Here is a 22,147-nt window from a genome sequence, read left to right on the forward strand (position 1 = left end):
CCTACACACCAGAAGTGAAGACAGGAACACAGACACCTATACACCAGTGTTCATTGCGGCACTTTTCACAACAGCCAAAAGGTGGAAACAACCCGAGTGTCTATCAATAGGTAAGTGGGCATACAATGGAATATGTTGCAGCCACAAGAGAAGTGAAGTTCTGATGTATGCCACATGAATGAACCCTGAAAACACTGTGATGAACAAAGTCAGTCAGTAGCCACTTATATGAAATAAGCAAGTATAAAGGGAGCTAAGATCATTTATGGTTTACTGGGGTGGAGGGAGGTAGAAAGGTGGAGTTTTTGTTTGGGGCAGGGTGGGGGCATTGCGTTTATGTTAATTGTGATGGAATGTTTTAGATGAGGATGGTGATAATGATGGCATGAAAAATGTAATCAATGTCACTGAGTTATAAATGTGGATGTTGCTGTCTTGGTGTGTATGTTTTCACCACAACAAAAGAGAAAAAAAAAAAAATTTCCAGTCTGAAAAACACGTAGTTGTGAGAACACAGTTCAACAGATTCTGACTCCTCCACTCACGGAAACGTTTAGAGTGCACACCAGGTGCCAGACACCAGGGAGACTTCTCTGTGTGATTTTGAAAGCCCAAGCTGTATGTCCAAAAGCACTGCACAGTTAAACTTCTGAGCTACAGCCTGAAAGTGCTGCGCTTAAATAAATTAAATGTAGAGGGCAGAAGACTGCGCTGCTTTAATTCCAGTTAGGCAAGTCATGCGACTTCTTGGTTCCTCCATCTATAAAAAGGAAAATATTGTTCCTACAGGGTGGCTATGAGGATTACACGAATACACGTAGAAGCATCTCAACATAGCGTGCTCACTAAGGAGACCTCACCCTTAAAGCCATCTGCTTCTCTGGAGATGCCCCATCCTACTAGTCACTGCCTCCTTGAAAACACAAGGCACCCTGCCAGTCTGCCAAGTACAGCACAGAGAAGAGTGACAGTGAAATGAGAGGGTTTGGCCAGGGGGCCGCTAAATACGATTCTAACAGTTAACACGTTAACGCCATTAAAAATGTTTCAGGGATTATTTATTGTATTATCTACAGGTAAGATCTGCACCTACAGAAATGACTTTACAAAAATAAGATTTAAATAATATTTGAGTAAAGTACAATTCATTATATTACAGTGGTTTTTAACGAGTTATGAAGTACTTACCATGGTGAATTTCCAGCAACGTGTCATAACTTTTTTTTCCTTATGAAAAGTAATGCCAGGTAACAGACTATTGTTCATTCTCAATCATTTATTTAGGAAAAAGGTTTACATAATAGGAAAAGGTCCCTGGCAAAAGTGAGAGTCTAATCACTTCCAATCATCCTTTTAAACCACTTCAGACTTTTGGATCTTATAGCAGCCATGAGAATAAGGCAGGATAGCCTCTAAAAAGGATTATGCCCGGGTGCTGTAAAAGGGAGGGAGCATGGCCCTAGTCTTTCAGTTAACTCACATGGAGGTATATGTCCCGGTTAATAAATCTGCTGTCTCTGATTACAAAGCCTCAAGCATATGGAGAATTGCTATTGAAAAGTCTAGCACCAAAAAAATTCAGGATCCTAGGCCATCGTCTTAAAAAATGATAACATGGTGCTACCCATGTCTGCACACCTGTACATACCCAGGTAAAAAAGTCCTGCTGCTACAATACTGCACTTCAAGAAAATAATCTCTACTGATATCTCTTTGTAAGCTGGTATAGTATTTTTACTTAAAACCTTAAAAAAATGAAAACATATACTTCACTAAGGAAAGTGATCCCTAGGATAGAAAAATTTTATGTAGCCCCTATTACACGATGGCAGGGTGTCAGCTGATTGATCCTTAAGGTGTACGTATATGTTAGGAAGTGAAATGCCTGACAGCAGAGAAGCCCAGCACACTGTATCACCCCAACATCATCAGAGCAAGCGAACAGTCTTTCCAGTCACTGTCAAGAAGTCATCGTCAGCCAAGGCACGAAGAGCTTCTTCAAACATGTCTTTGGTAATTGCCTGTGAGGAAGAGGAAAATAAACACCGGATGTGTCAAATTCTCCAGTTGCTGTTAGAAATAAAAAAACTTCAATGTTACGGTACCATCCAGAGTATCTTTCCCTTTTTGGTGGCTTTGTTATGACTACTCAACTTGGCACGAGAGTGCCACAGCAGACAGACAATACATAGTTGAGAGGGTACTGCAAAGTAGGCCAAGGGCTGGATTTGGCCCATGTGGCTCTTTTCACAGAACAAGTCAACTTTAATTATTCACAAAAGGGTACCCGAGTATTTCACCCTCAAAATAAATCTGTATCATAAATTTAAAATTTACTGAGTGTCAAACGAGTTGCCATGGAATAGATTCCGACTCATAGCAATGCCATGTGTCTCAGAATAGAAGTGTGCTCCACAGGGCTTTTGATGGCCGATTTTTAGGAAACAGATCACCAGGCATTTCTTCCAAGGTGCTCTGGGTAAACTTGAATCTCGAACCTTTTGGTTAGCAGCTGAGTGCATTAACTATTGTGCTTTCCAGGGGTTACTGCTATCAAAACCTTTAAAGTACACATGTCCTTTTAGCCAATAGTTTGATTTCTACATATTAATGCTAATAGTTGATTATGCACAAAGATGTTGCACATAATAATAGCATTTATAATAGCAAAAAACTTCAAACATAAAAGTCTAACAACTGGTTAAGTTGATGTGGGAATATGCATGCAATAAAATGTTACCCAAACATCGTTATGATGTTCTGAGGTATATTTACCAACAGAGAAAGATGCTAATAACACATTGTTAGTTAAACAAACGAAAAAGCAAGTTACAAATAAAACCAAAACCAGGGCCATTGCCGTTGAGTCAATTTCGACTCGTAGCGACCCTATAGGACAGAGTAGAACTGTCCCATAGAGATTCCAAGGAGCACCCGGTGGATTTGAACTGCTGACTCTTTGGTTAGCAGCCGTAGCTCTTAACGACTACGCCACCAGGGTTTCCAAGGTACAAACAGTGTAACTGTAACTAATGGTGTCCCTTTTTGAAAGACCACACATAGAAAAATTCTGAAAGAGGAATAACCAAATTTTAACCATGAATATTTACTGATGATGAGTTCATGGGCGGCCTTACTTTTCTTTATTCCTATGTGCATTTATAACTTAAACAATTAACAAAGAAGGAAAAAACAAAATAACCCTAAAAACAGAGAAAGAGAAAAACTACGAAACACAAAAATAAACACTTACTATGTCAGATTGTCCCCGGATATCTTCAAAAAGTTGCTGGTATTTTAGTGCTGGTGTTTTTCCCTTAGACAAAATCAGTTTCTTCAGAGCTTCAGCTAATTCTTCTTTCCGTTTACGAGAGGTGGCGCTCATTCCTGATTATAAAATAACTTAATGAAAGTGGTATGTTTCAAATCTCCATAAACATCCCTTTAGTAGCGTCTAGACTACTGTTCTTTTAGTTATGTACCTTAAAAACTAGCTACGCCATTCTGCTTTACAATTATTTTGAAAATAGTTTCATGTAAATTTTAAGTGGATGATCTGTGACTGTTCGTGTGTTAGTATGTATCTTTCTCAGAAGATCAAGCAACTTCTCTCAGATTCTCAAAGGTGTCCTAATCCAAAAAAGGTTAAGAACTTCTGCTCCACCTGTGTTAACCTTTAGCTTACATCTGAAATACTAATCACGTAAGCACTTAAGTCACCTTCGAATGCTTTTTCTTTTTGTGCTACAACACACCTGTGGTGAGAATAGAGATATCCACAATGCCGGTCCGGGGGTCGGTCGCAGACTGCTTCAGAGCCTCCCGATGAAGGCGTTTTGCCTCTTCAACATCAATTGCCTCAACTTTGTTTGAAAATCGTACTTTAGCATGGGCTTCTGCTAAGCGAATTAACGACTCCAGCTGTCGAGGGTATGCTGAAACCATTCCTCGGCTACTACCAATCTTCCTCATGTCTACGTAAGCCTAGTGCAAATAGAAAACACAAAAGCAAAACCCTGTGAAAACAGTACTTTCAGTCTTGTGGTTAAAACTTTCAGCAGTTAGGATTACTTTAGATGAATGGGCCACTGCCCGCTGCCATGTTGGGGGACCACAGGCATGAAAGCAAATGCAGCCTGGGGCCTTGGAGGTCACTGTCATGGACTTAACTGTGCCCCCCAAAATATGTGTCAACTTTGCTAGGCCAGGATGCCCAGTATTGTGTGGTTGTCCTCCATTTTGTGATCTGGTGTAACTGTCCTATGTGTTGTAAATCCTAACCTCTACCTGTGGTTAAGGAGGTAAGATTAAGTTCTGTCAAACAGAAATTAGGGTGGGATGCAACACCCTTACTCAGGTCACAGCCCAGATCAGACATAAAGGGGAGTTTCCCTGGTTTGTGGGCTCCATCGTCTTTTATCTTACAAGCGATAAAAGGACAGAGAAGACAGCAGAAAGAGGGGGACCTGACTGCTACACCAAGAAAGAAGGGCCAGGAGCAGTGCATATCCTTTGGACCTGGGGTCCCTGCGCTGAGAACTTCTAAGACCCAGGGGAAGATTGATAAGAACCTTCCCTCACAGTGGACACAGAGGGAAAGCCTCCCCTAGAGCTGTTAGGCTGATTTCCAACCTGTAGCTTCCTAAAATGTGAGAGAATAAATTTCTGTATGCTAAAACCATACACTTTTGGTATTTGAGTTATAGCAGCACTAGATAACTAAGACAGTCACCAGCAAGTGGTAGAGATGACAGACCGACAGACCATGGCAACCCTGGGACAAAAATCCAACCTCTGGTGGGAAATATTGGTTGGAAATATTCTCACAGGGAGATATTTAGGAAGACTTCTTGGAGAAGGTGGTATGCGATCTATGGAGTGGAAGGTGACACAGACAGGGAAGATACATGACAAAGAACAGCATAGGAGAATGAAGATGGAGTGCACCTTTAAAAGGACTCGGGCACCGGCTCCTGGGTGAGGACCTACTCAACTAGACACACCAAGGGCTACAGGGATAATGTTACAAAAGTTGTATTAAACTCGTATAGATGATATACTTTCCTTTCTTCATGAACAACCTTCATGGACAATGCAGCAGCAGATTTAAAAGAATCTGTGGCAAACTGAAAATAATATATCATCTGCAACTTTCACACGAGCACTTTAGGAAGCTCAGCTGGAGGGCATGGGTGGTGCTAACGGTTAATAAGCTCAGCTGCTAACTGAAAATGGAGGTTTGAGCCCATTCAGAGGCATCTCGGAAAAAAGGCCTGGTGATCCATTTTCCAAAGATCCCCCACTGAAAACCCTATGGGGCACAATTCTACTCTGAAACACACAGGGCTGCCATGAGTCAGTGTCAACTCGATGGTAATTGATTTTGAAAGCACAGTTAGAACGAAAAGCCCACAAAACACAAAACTTTCTCCACACAATGCTTCCATAACCTAAAATGTGGAGGCAGCTACTGCTGCACAGGAAGAGAAGGACGCTTAAGAGTGAATGGTAAATATTTATCACTCATTTTTGTTCTTTAGAAACAAGCAAATGAAGTTCAATGACTTGTCCAGAGTTACAAAATTACTAAGTAGCATCACCTGTATTTGAACTCAGGTCTTAAATTCACTTACAATTGCTTAGACATATAAAGTGTGTGTACAGCCTCTATAAGTGAATTACTTTCCTTTTTTTATGTTTGGAAGTCAATTTTGCATCAAAGCAGAAACAAAATGAGTACTTACAGAAAAGAAAAAAACATCATGCTATCTCAACAAAATTACTGTTTTAAAGAGGATGACCCAAGCACAATCACTTCACCTTAACGCTTGGTTACATTAATGCTTCTCCTGGAGGCCAATGCCAGATCCCCAGCTGTGACACAGTGCTGCATTACCTCAATGAGCGCCTGGCCTGCTTCCTCGCTCAGCTGCGGCATGACAGTGCTGTGTGCGTAGGCGATGTAGTCCCGCAGCACCGCCATGTCCATGAATTCCTCCTCGGCCTGCTCCTCGCTCCGGTAGTACAGCGCCACCAGGTGGTGGGCCAGCCGCCTGTCATAGGCTTCATCCTGAGGGTCCAGCATGAGGAAGATCAAATCAAACCTAGAAGAGGCGAACAGAACACAAGTTTCTTAGTTGGCCTGCCAACACACCTACAAATGTAATTTTAAAGCTTGCACTTCAGCACCACAGGACCACTGAGGAAAACATGTGTCTAACAGAGCACCAAATAAATTCAGCTTCCCCACTGACAGGAGCAGGGCTCCCCTCTCTGCTGGCCCATCGTTCTGGCCAGAAGACGGCTGGGCATCAGCGGCTGTGTCAAAGAAGAAAGATCTGCCTGGAGGGAATGTTACTATAGTTTGAATTTTAATGAAGACTAGAACGAAAATACTTATAACTATTTTAGTGGGAAAAAAGGAAAAATATCAAGTAATTAAAATCTAAAATCCTTAATACATTTATGAGATAGATCAACATTCGGAATAGTGGGCTAAGAAAAAGCATAGGTTTACATGACTCCACTTTAATAAACCTAATTTCTGAGAAACGTATCTACTGGGTCGTTATCTCTACTTTGTTGTTTCTACATAGTGGTTTTGAAACTGAGAACGATTTCTGAAAAAGATTTCAAAGAAACACATAATCCTTGCACCCAAAACACTTAACCAGCCAAACGTGAAACATTTTACATTAGAATGAAGAGTTCATAACGTTAAAGGTTGCTGAATTTTAGCATTTTGTTCTTTTACTTTCACCCCGAGGTCTACCAAAGAACAAAAGAAGAATACCAACAACAAATCATACAGAAATGTTTTACCTTGATAATAATGTGTGAGGCAGCTGGATGTTTTCAATGGTGGTTTTTTTGGGATTCCACTGAGACTCAATAGGATTGGCTGCTGCCAGAATTGAGGTGCGTGCGTTGAGCTGACAAATGATCCCAGCCTGTTGGGGAGAAGAGTGTCATTAGAACAGCGTGGCCGTGCCTGAGCCACCAAGAGCCACTCTTCTTCAGCCACCTAGCACTACCACAGCCTCCCCCAGAGAAGCTTCACTCCCTCCACGCCTGCGCGAAGAAGAGGCAGATGAGGAGATAAACTTCCGGCAGGAGACACGGCAGGCAGCTTGCACCTGCATGAGACGCAGCAGAGTCAGCTCCACGTGGGCCCTCTGGTAACATTGCCCAATGCTTCCTGGCCCATCTCGTGGCCTGTCACTGTCCCAGCACCTCTGCCCACTGTGCTGTCTGCACACCTGCAAGACTCTGGGTCAAGCAAAGCCATAGTGTGTGTGTATCTTCATCCCCTACCCTGACCCAGCACGCTGGTCTTCCTTTATCCTCAAAGTTACTAACTCAACAGAAACCAGGATACTTTTGAATACCCTAATTAGGGTCAGAAAGGAGAAGTTTGAGACTAAAAATGTGAGTAGGACTGTCATAGATTCAATTACGTCCCCCCCAAAAATGTGTGTATCAGCTTGGTTAGGCCATGATTCCCAGTATTTTGTGGTTGTCCTCCATTTTGTGTTTGTAATTTTATGTTGAGAGAATGAGGGTGGGATTGTAACACCACCCTTACTCAGGTCACCTCCCTCATCCAAGGTAGTTTCCCTGGGGTGTGGCCTGTACCACCTTTTATCTCTCATGAGATAAAAGGAAAGGGAAGCAAGCAGAAACTTGGGGACCTCATACCACCAAGAAGGCATCGCAGGGAGCAGAATGTGTCCTTTGGACCCAGGGTTCCTGCACCTGAGAAGCTCCTCGACCAGGGGAAGATCGAGGACAAGGACCTTCTTCCAGAGCTGACAGAGACAGAAAGCCTTCCCCTCGAGCTGACGTCCTGAATTTGGACTTGTAACCTACTAGACTGTGAGAAAATAAATTTCTCTTTGTTAAAGCCATCCCCTTGTGGTATTTCTGTTATGGCAGCACTAGATGACTAAGACAATGACGTTCACGTTTGAATTAGGAAAAATCTACAGAGGAAATCCTCCTTTCTTGGATTCGTGTTAAGGACTGAGCTTTAGCTGAATGTGTGCTGTACAACCACATCTTCCTCGAAACTACATCCCCTGCAGGGGTCTTAGCAAGTTCTACAAACACCACGCATCTGTGCCGAATAGCAGAAAACACTCAAGAAATTTAGCTAAAATCTAATGCAAGAGGTACTTTTATGTATCTTTTCAAAGCTTGAAATGTCTTTAGAAAACTCACCAGTCTCCCCAAGTTAGAACCAAGGTTCTGTTCTGAGCATCCACATATTCAGTGCCTCAGCTAAAGCAGAAAAGAAGGCAGCTCACCTTGGCGATGGAGAGAGTCTGCTGCTCCATCACTTCATGCAGTACGGATCTCGTACTTTCATTCATCTTGTCAAACTCATCAATGCAGCAGATGCCATTGTCACTGAGGACCAGGGCGCCAGTCTGCAAGACCAGCTGCCTCGTCTCTGGGTCCTTCATCACGTAGGCAGTGAGGCCCACGGCGCTGGAGCCTTTCCCAGATGTGTACTGCCCCCGGGGAACCAGGTTGTAGACATACTGCAGCAGCTGGGACTTGCTGGTCCCAGGGTCACCACAAAGGAGGATATTAATCTCGGCACGAAACTTGCCCCTTCCCGTGTGACTAAAATCCTTTCGGGTTCCCCCGAAGAGCTGAAGCAAAATTCCCTAAAAACAAAACATGTCTGAAAAGTCATCTACCGCAGAGTAACAGATTTAGTTTAAGTGTTACAGACGTACTTTTCTGCTCTGAGAACAAAAAACTACCATTAAAAAGACTGAAAAAAGGTATAGGAAAACAAATGTGATAATGCTTTAATTACTCCAAGTCATGAGACATCGTCACGCCAAGACAGTGGCCGCCTAAGTTCCCATTCTCAGGTTTACAAACATGTAAAGGTTGACCCAGAGATCAAGAAAGAGAGAACGATGCTGTGATTCTTCTCAATCACTGAGGAAGTCACACTGTGAGTGCTTTGTTATGTAAAAACGGCAAGTCATTCTCCTTTATTCAGGGGTGGGGAGGTGGAATGTGTGTTTATAATACAAGACCCCAGAAAAAAGTAAATCTCAACAAATTGAAAAAAAAAAAAAAAAGTTCACTGTTTACCTTTTTTATATCTTCATGTTCGTAAATGCTTGGAGCCAAGGCTGAAGCAAGTCTCTCATAAATGTCTGGTTTTCTGGAAAGTTCCTGAAGCAATTCTACACGTTTCTCTGAGAAAAGTTTCCGTTCTGCTTCTTCATCAAGGCCATGCAAACGTTTTGCGTCTGTTTTCCGATAATGGATGACATCAATGTGGGTCTTGTAGACAGACTTGACGTTACTCACTCTTGGATTGACTCGGATGGGAACGGCTCTGTAGATGCCTGAGGACAGCAACCATGGTGTGACTGGCAGGCTCAGTGGACCAGAGCAGATGTCGGGCCCACTAAGAAGCCTGGGCTTTCCTCTTCATAGAACACCTAGTCAGCCGTCTTTGTGACCGCCAAGCCGAGGACAAAAGCCTACTCTCTCAAGTGAGGGTGTGGCAGCAGGAAGGGGGCAGGGCATGATGGAAAGAGCAGTTTTCTGAGAAGGCAGATCTGAATACATACTCACCCACGACCTCTTGCTAGCTCTGTGACACTGGACCCTCCGAGCGTAACTGAACTACTTGTAATGGTGCTGAGGGTTAGATAAAATTACTCTGCGTCTAGCACAAGACCTGGCTCATTGTCAATGTCTGATAAATAGTATTTTCATTTCCCTAAGCTGAGTGTAGGGAGCCCTGGTAGTACAGTGGTAAAGCACTCAGCTGCTAACCTATAGGTTGGTGGTTCAAACTCAACAGCTGCTTCATGGAAGATGTAGCTGTCTGCTTCCATAAAGATTACAGCCTTGGAAACCCTAGAGGGCAGTTCTACTCTGCCCTACAGGGTCCCCATGAGTCATAATCGACTTGGCAGCAATGGGTTTGGTGTACAGAATTTGTTCACTTGACTGGAACAAAGTGCTCAAATCCAAAATGGAAAGCTTGGAAAGAGAGGAAATCCTAAAAACTCAAATCTTTTTTTTTTAAAAAAAAACACCACTCAAATTATTTCACAGAAAACAACACAATCTACTGGATCAAAGGGGAAGGAGAAACAACTGTTTTCTGTTAGTAACAGCAGGTGTTTCTGGGTGAACTGCCTCTCACCACATTTTTAAAAGAATGTAATTCTTTTAAAAAAATTAAATCAACAATTGACACTCTAAGCACATCCCTAGGAATTTCCCAAATGGCTATGCTGTTACTTATTCTTTTTAAATTTCGCACCAGAAACCATGGAGCCAAGGCTGCTCCTGGCTTCCTGCTGCCTCTTACCGCGTACACTAGAGACCACAACCACCTGCCAGTCTGGCTGACAGCTGCATGTGGTTCTTTTATAAAACATAAAAGTCAGTTTATGGGTTAATGCTCTTCCCATGGATACACACACTCGATAGATTACTCACTCCCAGACAGATACAGGGGGTCCCAGCGACCTGGGTATCTTTCTGTATCCTGTCTGCCTTAATTTCCCTTCACACCACAGCACCGACGATGCCACAGCCCTTCCCCAAACACTTTCAAGTGTGTTGTCGCTTTAATTCCATTTTGAAACTGAGGGGAAAAAACCCAGTTTCTAATATTTACTTTTTTTTTTTTAAATGAATTCACAGGGCTGACAGGTTCTTAGCCATCAAATCCCCTGTCGCGCTCTCAGGCTGACAGGCCCACTCCAGCATATTCATGACAGAGTTGGAGGATTTACTGAGAGCCAGACAGGTACCCGATCGCGTCATCACAAACTGCGGCTCTTACCTGTGACGTTCACTCTGTCGCCAGGCTGGACTTTGTCAACAAGATCATTGTGAGCAAACAAGATGACCGTGTGAGGCGTCTGCCCTGCTGGCATATCCTCGGGAGACTCCTGAAGTTTGATCTGACAGGAGAGCAGCGAGAGCGCACGGTAGACATGTGAGAAGGGAGTGTGCCATCAGAGGCAGCCAACTATACCTGGACCACTCGGGGGCACTAATTAAATACCTGGCACCTGTGCTTTTTTTTTTTTTTTAAACCTTTTTTGCTTTAATGCCCAGAAAGGTGACTTTAAGAAAACTGATTTTTAATGTGACATGGGAAAATTTTCTAACGACGTAGCTTATCTAAACATTCAGGTTTTTTGGGGGGAAGACTTGGGTGACTGCTACTCTTTTGCCACTGTAAAGCTGTGATGTATCTCTCTGCGCACAATCTTTCCCTACATTTCTACTTGTTTCTTTAAAACAGTTACTTCTAGTAGAATTCATGGGCTGCAAGTACACACCTTTAAGGTTCCCAGCTTAGGCAATTCTGTACACCTTCCGAGTCCCTGTGTGCAGATACCTGCCATTGACACACCTGCAAACTCACCTGACAGGTATCTGATGAGTGCCCACAATGTGCCGACCCTGTGCTAGGTGTCAGGGACTCTGCAGTGAACAGAGTTCCCGCCCTCATGGAGTGGAGGGGGGTAGATGATAAACAAACAAGCAAGGGACACACAACAGATCTGACAGTTACAGGTATTAACAGACGAGAAACAGCAGCTGCAAGGAGTATAAAAATGCCACCCTCTCCGCAAAGCAAGGTTAGGGAGGGCCCTTCTAATCAGGTGACCTCTGAGCAGAAGCCACGTGTTCTCAGTTGAAGAAAAAGCAAGTGCAATGGTCCTGAGGTGGGCACGTGCCTGGCTTACGTGCTGGAAATAAGAAAATGGTCAAGATGTCAGAGAGCTCTGTGGGTATTTGTGTGTGTTGTGGGGGTGACATCAGGTTATGCAAGCCCTGGAGGTGGACGCTTGGCTTTAGGCTTTATTCTAAGTCAGTGTAGGCACCTTCAAGGGCAAGTCCCTAGGGATCAGAGTTTGTATTTTTGCATCTCCAGCTCTCAGCACTGCCCCAATATGAACTGAGATACATATGTTCCAACAATCTTTGCCAATATTAGACGAAAATAACTTAATTTTCAGTTCTTGGGTTAGTAATAAAGAAAAAACACTTTTCCACATTTGCTACTATTTTTGGTACAGATTTTTTTTTACTTCCATTAAGGGAGACTGGAGCCCTGGTGGTACAGTGGTTAAGAGCTCAGCTGCTAAACAAAAAGTTGGCAGTTCAAATCTACCAGCTGCTCCATAGAAACCCTATGGGGCATTTCTACTCCATCCTTTAGGGTCGCCATGAGTTGGAATCGACTCCGTGGCAATGGATTTGGCATGGGTTTTTTTCCCCAAGGGAAACTGCCTTTTGTACTTTATTTTAAACATTTTCTCCATTTGATAGAGAATAAGCTGCTTAAACGCTGTAACAGATTAAACTGAACATATTAGTCTTCATACATGTATTTTTACACTTAAAATCATAGCAAATAATTTTTCTGCCTTTCCTCCACTTATTTCTAGGTGATACTAAACACGTTACATCAGATACAACTTAACATCAAATGCACGTTTCACGAACAAAAGATAAAAGGCCAAACTTAAAATTTGTTTCTCACATCTATTATTAGAATAGTGGCAAAATGACAGAATTTGAAGAAATGAAACTACTACTGTTCTCAAATGTTATACACATTCATATCTGATCTACCTAAAATGTTAAGCAATCTTAAATATTTTCCACAAAAGCATCTCATATTTAATAAGTCAAATTCAGGAGTAGGCAAATTCGATTTGTTAACTTGTAAATGACATTAAACTTTTAAGATGTCTGTAGTAGGAAGAGGAGTCCTTGGTGGTGCAAAAGGTTAATGTGTTTGGCTGCGAATCAAAAGGCTGGCGGCTGGAGTCCACTCCGAGGCACCTCAGAAGGAAGGTCTGGTGATCTACTTTTAAAAAATCAGCCATTGAAAACGCCATGGAGTGAAGCTCTACTGGCACATAGGGGGTTGCCATGAGTCAGAATCGACTCACAGCAACTTATTATCTTTTCTTATAGTGATAGAATATATTCCCGTTATTATAAGATATTTAGGGCCTAAAAAAACGTAGAATGTAAAACAATGGACTGGTTCACTAACAGTAAGGAAGCCCTGCTGGCACAGTGGTTATAGCACTCAGCTGCTATAACCCACCAGCCCTTGCGTGGGAGACAGATGTGGCGGTCTGCTGCCATAAAAGTTTACAGCCTTGGAAGCCCTATGGGGCAGTTCTACTGTCCTACAGGATCGCTAAGTCCGTTTTTTTTCTTCCTTTCACTAGCAGTAAAACAGAAATGTTGTGACTCCAAAGCTGCAGCTTTAAGAGTGCTCAAAACACTCCAGGCCACAACCTGCAGACCAAAATCTATAATTTGAGTGAAATAAACTGAACACCATTTAGGAAGAAAGGTTTTAGAACGTGGCTTTTTGGGAGATACAGAGAGCAAATACTCACATGCTTATCTGGGTCCGGTCCCTGTATCCTTGGCCTTGGCTGGAAGGCCAGGAGGGGCCTCTGGAGGGAAGGGGAGGAGGGGGCAGGACAAAGGGCTCACCATCTGCTTGTCAGAGAAGGCAGAGCGGTTGTGGATGAGCGCCATGCTGTGGGTTGTGTGGCAGTGCTCACACACACTGGGCTCGGCGATGCGGCCACGGTCAATCTCCACACGGGCCGTGTGTGCACACACCTGGCACTGGAAGAAGGCCTCCTGCATCTCTGGGATCAGCTGGGATGTTCTGATCACCATGCCACTGATGGTGATGAGCTGATCGATGTCTGTGGGGATAGAGACAGGAAGCTGCTCCACTAACCCTGCCTGGAAAAGCCTCTCCCAGCAGGCAGGCTCAACAGGAACGCTGAAGGCATAGGGAAGCTGCCTGGCTACCTGAGGCAGGCAAGGTTGGGAAGATCTCCTCCAGGTTCACTCTGGGACTGTGCTTGAAAAGATGAGATCTCTCACAGAACTTCCTGGGGTTACTGTCACCTCCATTCTGCCCCTCTTCATGGCTTTGGAACAAAAGCTACACCTTTCTACCCATTTAACCCATGGCCTCCCTCCTCTCACGCCTTGGGGAAGTCCTGGTGAAAACACTGGATCCGAAGTCTGGATTCGTATGTGGCTTCCTTCCTGTGGAACCCCCTTAACCTCTCAGCCCCATTGTCCTTATCCACGAAGTGAGGGTAACAACAGCCCTTACCTCCGAAGGTTTCTGAGAGGATTAAGCATATATTAAGACTAATAAAAACAGTGTCTGGCCCAGAATAGGCACTTTGTAACTTAGTCAATCACCGTTACTTATGCTTACAGCCACCTTCCTCTTGCTCATACTGTCTCTGCATGGTGGACTTTCTCTGACAGAGTTTTTCCCTCTATTCCTTGGTCTTATTACCCTTTACCAAGTTCCTGCTGCTGGTTCTAAACCAGTTATGCTGTTTTCGTCCTTTACATGGCCCCGGGTTAACTGCGGCTGGCCATATCGGCTGGTCTATCAACTTGGTGCCAATCCACGAGGGCTTTGGAGTTTCATCCTGGCTTCTCTCCACCTGTTTACACAGCTTCCTTCCCCACCAATCATTCTTTGACTTTAAAATGTAACTTGATGACTTTTGGAACCAGTTGTCTGATAATTCCTTGCCTTTCTTTTTCCTTCCCAAATGTGGAATTTTATTATGGTTATGCTGTCACTCTCTTTTTAGAAAATGTTTTATTGTGTTTTCAGTGGAAGTTTACACAGCAAATTATGTCCCCATTTGACAATATTGTTCAGTGACATCAGTTACATTTTTCACAGTGTCAACATTCTCTTTAATTGCATTTTAGTTGTTCCATTTTCAGTACTCTAGTTTCCCTGCCCCCTAACCGTCTTTGCTTTGTAGACCTTCTGGTCTCATACAGATGGTTTTTTTAATGGAGTACTGTACTCACAGAAAATATCCTTTATTTTGTGTGCCAATTTGTTATTCCACTAAAAGGTGACTTCTGGGATAGTTGCAGTTCAAGGTTTAAGGAGTAACAGCACAATAGCCTCAGGGAGTCCACCAGTCTCAACGCTGCTGGCTCCTACTCTCCCCTTGACCTCCTACACATAAATGCAGTAGAGAAGCGTTTGGCTCTCTGCTGTCTTCTCTCCATGCTCTTTCTTATGTAGCTCATTCAGAGCTTTAATTATAAACTTCAGCCTCTAGCCAAGACTTCCCAACCTTTAGGACCAGAATGACAATGACCTGGGATAGATTTTCACCTGGATGTCATTGGTGCCCTAAACAACCAATCGAAATAGCCACACAGCTACTACCATGTCTTTATTCATCTCTATACCAACTGAAGGAGCCCTGGTGTGCAGTGGTTAAAGAGTTCAGCTGCCAACCAAAAGGTTGGTGGTTTGAACCCACCGGCCACTCCATGGGAGAAAGAGGTAGCAGTCTGCTCCCATAAAGATTACAGCCCTGGAAACCCTATGGGGGCAGTTCTTTCTGTCTTATAGGGTCACCATGAGTCAGAATCCACTTGAAGGTAATGGGTTTGGTTTTGAGTACCAAGTGAGTGATAATAAGATTGCATTTCTTTAATAAATAATGAAGTACAACAACACTTGCTCATGGTTACTATCTATCTTGTTTTCTCTTAAGAACTTTTCATGTCCTTTGTACATCTATCCACTGGAACACTTATTTTTAACTCGTAGTTCAATCTTCATACATAGCAAACACCATGTTTGTCACTTATTTTCATTTCTCTGGCCACTATCCTGTCTAGGATTCTCAAGTCCCATGTATGAGCTACTGTCAAAGTCTCCTAACCGAGCTTCAATTGAGATTATATATTAGAACCCCTGTGAACTCCCCAATACTACTTTTATAGCGTTGTCTTTCTTCCTGAAAAATATCAATGCTATTGGCTTTGGAATAAAAATCTAGATTAAGTTGGTGTTCTGAACTCTTTGTGACTAAGACTTTCCAGCCTTTCTCCAACATGACAGCTCATACCCCTATGTCAATCCCCACACTGCTTCCTCCTGGTCCATACCAGGGCTTTGAACTGGTTAGTACCCCTGCTGAGGATCTGAATTTCCACACCAGATATACTGAATCAGAATCCACACTTTAACATTCCCAGGTGATTCTTGTGTATAACTTCCTGGGAACTTATTAGTAATGCAAATTATCAGTGGGGGTTCAAATGCGTGGCTGGAAGCCCAGGTCCACAGAGCTCTCTGCCCTGCCTCCCTATTCCTGTCTATATGCTGCCTTTTTGCTGTCTACAGTAACTCCCTTCATTCCTACCTTCCACATCTTGACCCGTTGTCATCAAGTTGATTTCAACTCAGGATGACACATCCTAAGTATAACTCAGATCTTTCTTCCATGGTGAACTCTTTCCACTGAGTCAGTGCTCTGCTCCTAGGCTGATACATTTCCTGCACTATACTTGTTTTTCTGACTTTTATTTCCCAAACTAGATTTCTTTTGGTAAGTGCATGGGCAGAGATCATATTTCATATTTGCTTCTAGTGACTCTGAGAAAGTGCCTACTTAACAGAGTAACTGTAGACTTACATTAAAGAAGCTCCCCTTAAAATAGAGAATTGTCAACAGCACATCTTTTATAAAAGATTTGGGCCCATAAGTGTACAGGGTAATTGAATCTATTCTTTTGTTAATTTATAATTCACGACCACCCCCTCCCCACTGCCAATTCTTTTAAAGTTTCATGATGAAGTAAGTTCTGTTTTCATGGCAGGTATTTTAGAAATATTACCCAACTGCTTTCAGAAATATTACCTTCTGGATTAAGGTTTCTCATATTCTTGGTCTTCAATGCATTGAATGGTCTTACTTGAATCTGGTGTTCTAATATGGAGTCAGGATAACGATCAAAGAAGATCTCATTGACAGCCATGTCGAATGTTGGGATGACTTCCTGTAAAAACAAACACGAAGTTACTGTGCTTGTATTCCTATCTTGGCGGTTAAATGTAACAAAACATTTTATATGAAATGCATAGAAAACAAAAAATATGGCAAAACCAAAAGCGTTACCCCATGTAATCATACACACACCCATTACAAACCTCAGGCAAACTAAACTACCTTACCTGTGCATGAAATTGTCATCTGTTGTTAAACGTATATGAAAATGCCTTGGCACAATTTAGGCTTTCAATCGTTTAAAAAAAAAAAGCATTTTGAGCTCATACTTCTATGTCTAATATATCCCCCATAATAAAACGATACCCCCATGTGTCTGTCACTTTGTCGTACTGTGGTGGCTTGCGTGTTGCTGTGATACTGGAAATTATGTCACTGGTATTTCAAATTATCAGCAGGGTCATCCATGGTGGACAGGTTTCAGCTGAGCCTCCAGACTAAGGCAGACTAGAAGGACCTGGCAGTCTACTTCTGAAAAAATTGGCCAGTGAAAACCTTATGAATAGCAGCAGAACACTGTCTGATATACTGTCGGAAGATAAGCCCCTCAGGTCAGAAGGCACTCGAAAGACGACTAGGGGAGGATTGCTTCCTCAAAGTAGAGCTGACCTCAATGGCATGGATAGAGGTGAGCTTTTCAGACCAACTCAAAGTGATTAGAAACAGCTGAAAACATCCATGAATTATTGGAACGTGGAACGCATGAAGTATGAATCTAGGAAAACTGGTTGTCAAAAATGAAATGGAAAGCATAAAGATCAATATCCTCAGTATTAGTGAGTTGAAATAGACTGATATTGGCCGTTTTGAATTAGACTATCATATGGTCTACTCTCTGCTGAGAATGACAAATTGAAGAGGAATGTTGTCACATTCAACTGGATCAATAAGCGATATCACAGTTTACTAAAGTTGTCAAGGATTTCATTTTACTTGGGTTCACAATCAATGTCCATGGAAGCAGCAGTCAAGAAATCAAAAGATGTATTGCATTTCACAAATCTGTTGCAAAAAACCTCTTTAAAGTGTGAAAAGCAAATATGTCACTTTGAGGACTAAGGTGCACCTGACTTAAGCCGTGGTATTTTAAATCGCCTCAAATGCATGTACAAGCTGGACTATGAGTAACGAAGACTGGAGAAGAATTGATGCCTTTGAATTATAGTGTTGGTGAAGAATACTGAATATATACCATGGACTGCCAGAAAAATGAATAAGTCTGTCTTGGAAGAAGTACAGCCAGAGTGCTCCTTGGATGTGAGGACGGTGAAGACTATGTCTCACGTACTTTGGACATGTTATCAGGAGGGACCAGTCCCTGTAGAGGAACATCATGCTTGGTAAGGTAGAGGGTCAGTGAAAAAGAGGAAGTCCCTCGATGAGATGGACTGACACAGTGGCTGCAACAATAGGCTCAAATATACCAACGGTTGTGAGGATGGTGCATGACCAGGCAGTATTTCATTCTGTTGTACATCAGGTTGCTACGGTCCAAACTGACTCAATGGCACCTAATAACAATAACAAATGATACCAAAATAAACTAAATCACAGTTTATTTGAATTTTGTGGATGAGCAACCAGATTCTTGGTCAAGAAACTTGATCAAGGTTACACAGCTGGCAAGCAGCAAACCAAGACTCAAGATTAAGTCTGTTTGCCTCTCAAAGTCTATGTGGCTATTTCATTAATAAAAACTGATCCCAAATCTAAAAGATTGAGATTATGGAATAGTTAATACATCTTGTTGAAGAAAGTAGGAAGTGTATAATGCATTTATAGGTGCTACCAATTACAACATTTGGCATTTTTTATATACTATTAAGAAACACTGACAATTAAGCTATGACATGCTGTTAGCAGTACCACACATCCCAACTTTAGAAGCTTCAAAGTATGAAAAAGGGCTCATCTTAAAATAGATGAAACATAGTTTTCTTTAAATGTTTTGGTATTTCAGAGGCATACTCTCTCCATCACCGAGGAAACTCTATTATCCAGAAGCACATTCCTTCTAGATGTTCACTGTAAGTCACCAACGTCAAAGCCAAATTCTTACCTGTGGGTAGCAGAGAAGCTGTCTGTACAAAGTTTTATCAAATGCTTTTATGTGTTCACAATTTACATTTAAAAATGGTTCTCCAATAACATTAACCTGTAAGACAAAGAAATGTTGTATTTTGTCAGCTTTTTTGGTTTAAAAAAGAAAATTTGAATTTACAAATAAGAAACTCTGATTACCTCCTCAAGTCGTTGCATGTATAGAGGCTCATTAACATCTATGGCAACATTTTCTTCTTCTTTAGCCAAAAGGTCAATGAAACGCCGAACAAATTTCTTAATGTTTAGGGTAAAAACAATTACACTTAGTATATTTGGGATAAACAACTATTAAAAATACAAAACATATGAGTATGTCACAATTTGAAGATAAATAATACTTTCCTTTTTTAAAAAACAAAACAATCCTAGGCCACCTACAAATCTGCCCCTACATGTAATGGCCACCTAGATATAGGTTAGATTTCCCTAAGGGGGGAGTTTTAAACATATAGCTCACCTGAAAATTTTCTTTACACGTGGCCACATTTACATCTGTTCCCCAAATCACAAGTTTTTGTCCTAGAGACGGCTCGCTCGCCACTAAATCATCTGTTGCTGGCTACATGGAAAAACAAGAGCCACGTGAATAATTTGCCCGTTTTATGTTTCCCAAATGATGTTATCAGAAGACTGTAGTCTGCTCACGCCATCAGACTGCAGGTCTACTTCCCGCCCCTTCCGTGCAGATCCCAGGTCAGCCCTCTGCCTCATGGGTGTGCCCCGGGCACCACTCCGTGGAGTTCCCTCTACTCGAGAGCTGGGAGTGCCATATGTCAGTGGAGAGCTAATGTCAAAGTCAAGAGGGATATCTGTAAAACAGAATTAGAAAATTTAGAACACAACTCCAGTAGCATATTTATCCAGAAATAACAGCATGGTATTTGTTGATTCAAATTATCTAAATTTGATACTGAATTGATTATTTACCATAATCTATTGTGGTTGTGAAGCCCTGGTGGTATAGTGTTTAAGAGCTTGGCTACTAACCAAAAGGTTGGCAGTTTGAATCCACCAGCTGCTCCTAAGAAACCCTACGGGGCTGTTCTACTCGGTCCTATATATAGTCACTGTGAGTATGAATTGATTGGACAGCAAGATGTCTGGGTTTTTTTGGCACTGTGGTTGAAAGGAGCCCAGGTAGTGAAGTGGGAAGTGCTTGGTGGCTAACCAACCAGCAGTTTAAACCCACCAGCTGCTCTGCAGAATAAAGGTGTGGTAGTCTGCGTCTGTAAAGAGTACCCCAAAACCGAAACCGTTGTGGTAGAGTAAACTCTGATTCAGAGAAACCCCACAGGACAGAGTAGACTTCCCCATAGGGTTTCCAGGGAGCAGCTGGTGGACTCGAGCTGCCAGCTTTTGGTTAGCAGCCCAATGCTTCAGCACTGTGCCACCAGGGCTCCTCTGCAAAGATTACAACTTTGGAAACTCTCTGTCCTATACGGTCACTGTGAGTCAGAATCAACTTGATGGCAATGGGTTTGGTTTTTTGGTGACTGAGACTTTGGAGACTATAAAGTGACTTTATTCGTTAAGCTCTAACGTGCTATCTCTGTGCTCTCCTCCAGTTCTTTTGTTGTAGTTGCTCAAACAGCAGCGAAAAATCTACTACCAGCAATTATTATAAACCTATTGCTGTCAAGTTGATTCTGACTCATAGTGACCCTATAGGACAAAGTAGAACTGCCCCATAGAGTTTCCAAGGAGCGCCTGATAGATTCGAACTGTTGACTTTTTGGTTAGCAGCCATAGCACTTAACCACTATACCACCAGGGTTTCCGCAGTTATTGTACGGAAGCCTAATCTGTTTACCGACCGCTACATAACCCAGCTTCTGGGAGACATACTTGAAGGATGCAACTGCTGAGGGCTGGAAAACAAGACATCCTGTGTGGCAGGGCTCTGCAGGTCCGCACCAGGTGAGGTAGGCATGGGCTGCAGCTCTCCCGAAGTGGAGTCCTCACCTCTCCTTCTCTGAGAGGGTGATGACCTGGCATCTTCACTTTGACCTTGTGATATAGAACAGAAAAGTGGAATGACCATCTGATGAACACTTAGCTCTCCCTGATCTGTTCCAACCGCTCAACAGTGGGGTTCATCACCTGACAAGCATGCACCAAAGTGGGGCAAGTAAGCAGAGGCACAGCTAACCAATGACAACCTGGAACCACCGCGGCGAAGAGAGGAAGCGAGTTTGCGCCGCTTGCTTCCTAAGGACAGGCTTAGCACAGGTGCCCTGAAAGCAGGAAGCGCGCGCTGGATCTCGCCCAGCTTGGCGGGAAAACTGGGCAACGCCGGGGCGGAGCAGGGCGGGAACTCACGTGTTGGCGTGTGGGCGCCTCGGGCGCGCCGGCTGCCGCGGCGGCTCGGGGTCGACGCAGGAGACGACATAGCGGCGGGGCACCTAAGGGACAGGAGAACTGTACCCGCGCACTGCCGCCCCGCAGGTCTCCGGTTACCCTCCCTCTCTCCCTCTGGCCTACCCCCCTGCCCCGCATGCGGGCTTCCGGGCGAGCACGGAGCCTCCCTTCCTCGCGGGGCTCCGGGGGCCACCCGTCCCCGCAGCTCGTTCCCCGTTACCGGCGCAAGGCGGTGGCTGCAGGCGCAGCGGAGCTGTCCGGCCGCAAACGGGCAGTCCCGCTTCTACGACCGCGACGAGGGACCGCCCGCGTTCGCGCAGGATCTAGCACAGCATCTCACTACCGTCCCCGCCCTTCGGCAGCACCCCACCAATCGCAGCGGCGCCCTCGCGTCGCTCCGCCCCGGAAGGTGCCACTGCGCCCCAACAGGGGGACTGGAGGCTCAGTGACGCCCCTGGCAGCAGGTGGTCTGGCCCCAGCTGCAGCTCAGTTTGGCGGGAAATCAGGGCGCAGGGCGGGGCTCCCGCAGAAGGCGCGCGCAGTCTCCTCCTACCCCGGCGCGCGCTTTTCGTTTTTCTAAAGGCTTTCCAACTATTTTCCATTCTGTAAAGGAATAAACTTGCAGCTCCATAGATTGCAGGCTCCTGGGCTGTCTCTTTCCTCCCTCTGGTATTTAGGTACAATAACTGCCTATTTGACCTTTTGCGAGGTCGAACCGAGGTGTTTCCCTGATCGTTACGCGCCCACGTGTGCCCGCTACATCTATCAAGCGCTTCACCTGTATA

General features: G+C 43.6%; 1 protein-coding gene across 1 annotated transcript; it reads right to left on the reverse strand.

The window, feature by feature from the left end:
• Positions 1–1,258: 1,258 nt before the first annotated feature.
• Positions 1,259–21,637, reverse strand: MCM4 (minichromosome maintenance complex component 4). The gene is made up of 17 exons (XM_003408312.4): positions 21,583–21,637; positions 21,324–21,406; positions 20,850–21,011; positions 19,650–19,813; positions 19,462–19,563; positions 19,143–19,238; positions 18,961–19,056; positions 16,755–16,893; positions 13,528–13,748; positions 10,835–10,955; positions 9,115–9,374; positions 8,307–8,672; positions 6,823–6,950; positions 5,897–6,104; positions 3,756–3,984; positions 3,254–3,387; positions 1,259–2,021 (listed from the first exon to the last, which is right to left on the reverse strand). The coding sequence occupies exons 2-17, from the start codon at positions 21,391–21,393 to the stop codon at positions 1,929–1,931; spliced, it is 2,589 nt and encodes an 862-aa protein (XP_003408360.1). The 5' UTR covers positions 21,394–21,406; positions 21,583–21,637; the 3' UTR covers positions 1,259–1,928.
• Positions 21,638–22,147: the final 510 nt, after the last annotated feature.

Source organism: Loxodonta africana, chromosome 14 (genome assembly GCF_030014295.1).
Source record: "Loxodonta africana isolate mLoxAfr1 chromosome 14, mLoxAfr1.hap2, whole genome shotgun sequence".
Lineage (NCBI taxonomy): Eukaryota > Metazoa > Chordata > Mammalia > Proboscidea > Elephantidae > Loxodonta > Loxodonta africana.

Excerpts from the sequence above, each read along its gene's own strand:
- MCM4 (XM_003408312.4), bottom strand. The coding sequence starts at position 21,393 with ATGTCGTCTCCTGCGTCGACCCCGAGCCGCCGCGGCAGCCGGCGCGCC. Across the intron at positions 9,375-10,834 it reads CGACAGAGTGAACGTCACAG|GCATCTACAGAGCCGTTCCC; the intron begins GTAAGAGCCGCA and ends TGCTGTCCTCAG. Across the intron at positions 3,985-5,896 it reads CAGGCCAGGCGCTCATTGAG|GCTTACGTAGACATGAGGAA; the intron begins GTAATGCAGCAC and ends TATTTGCACTAG.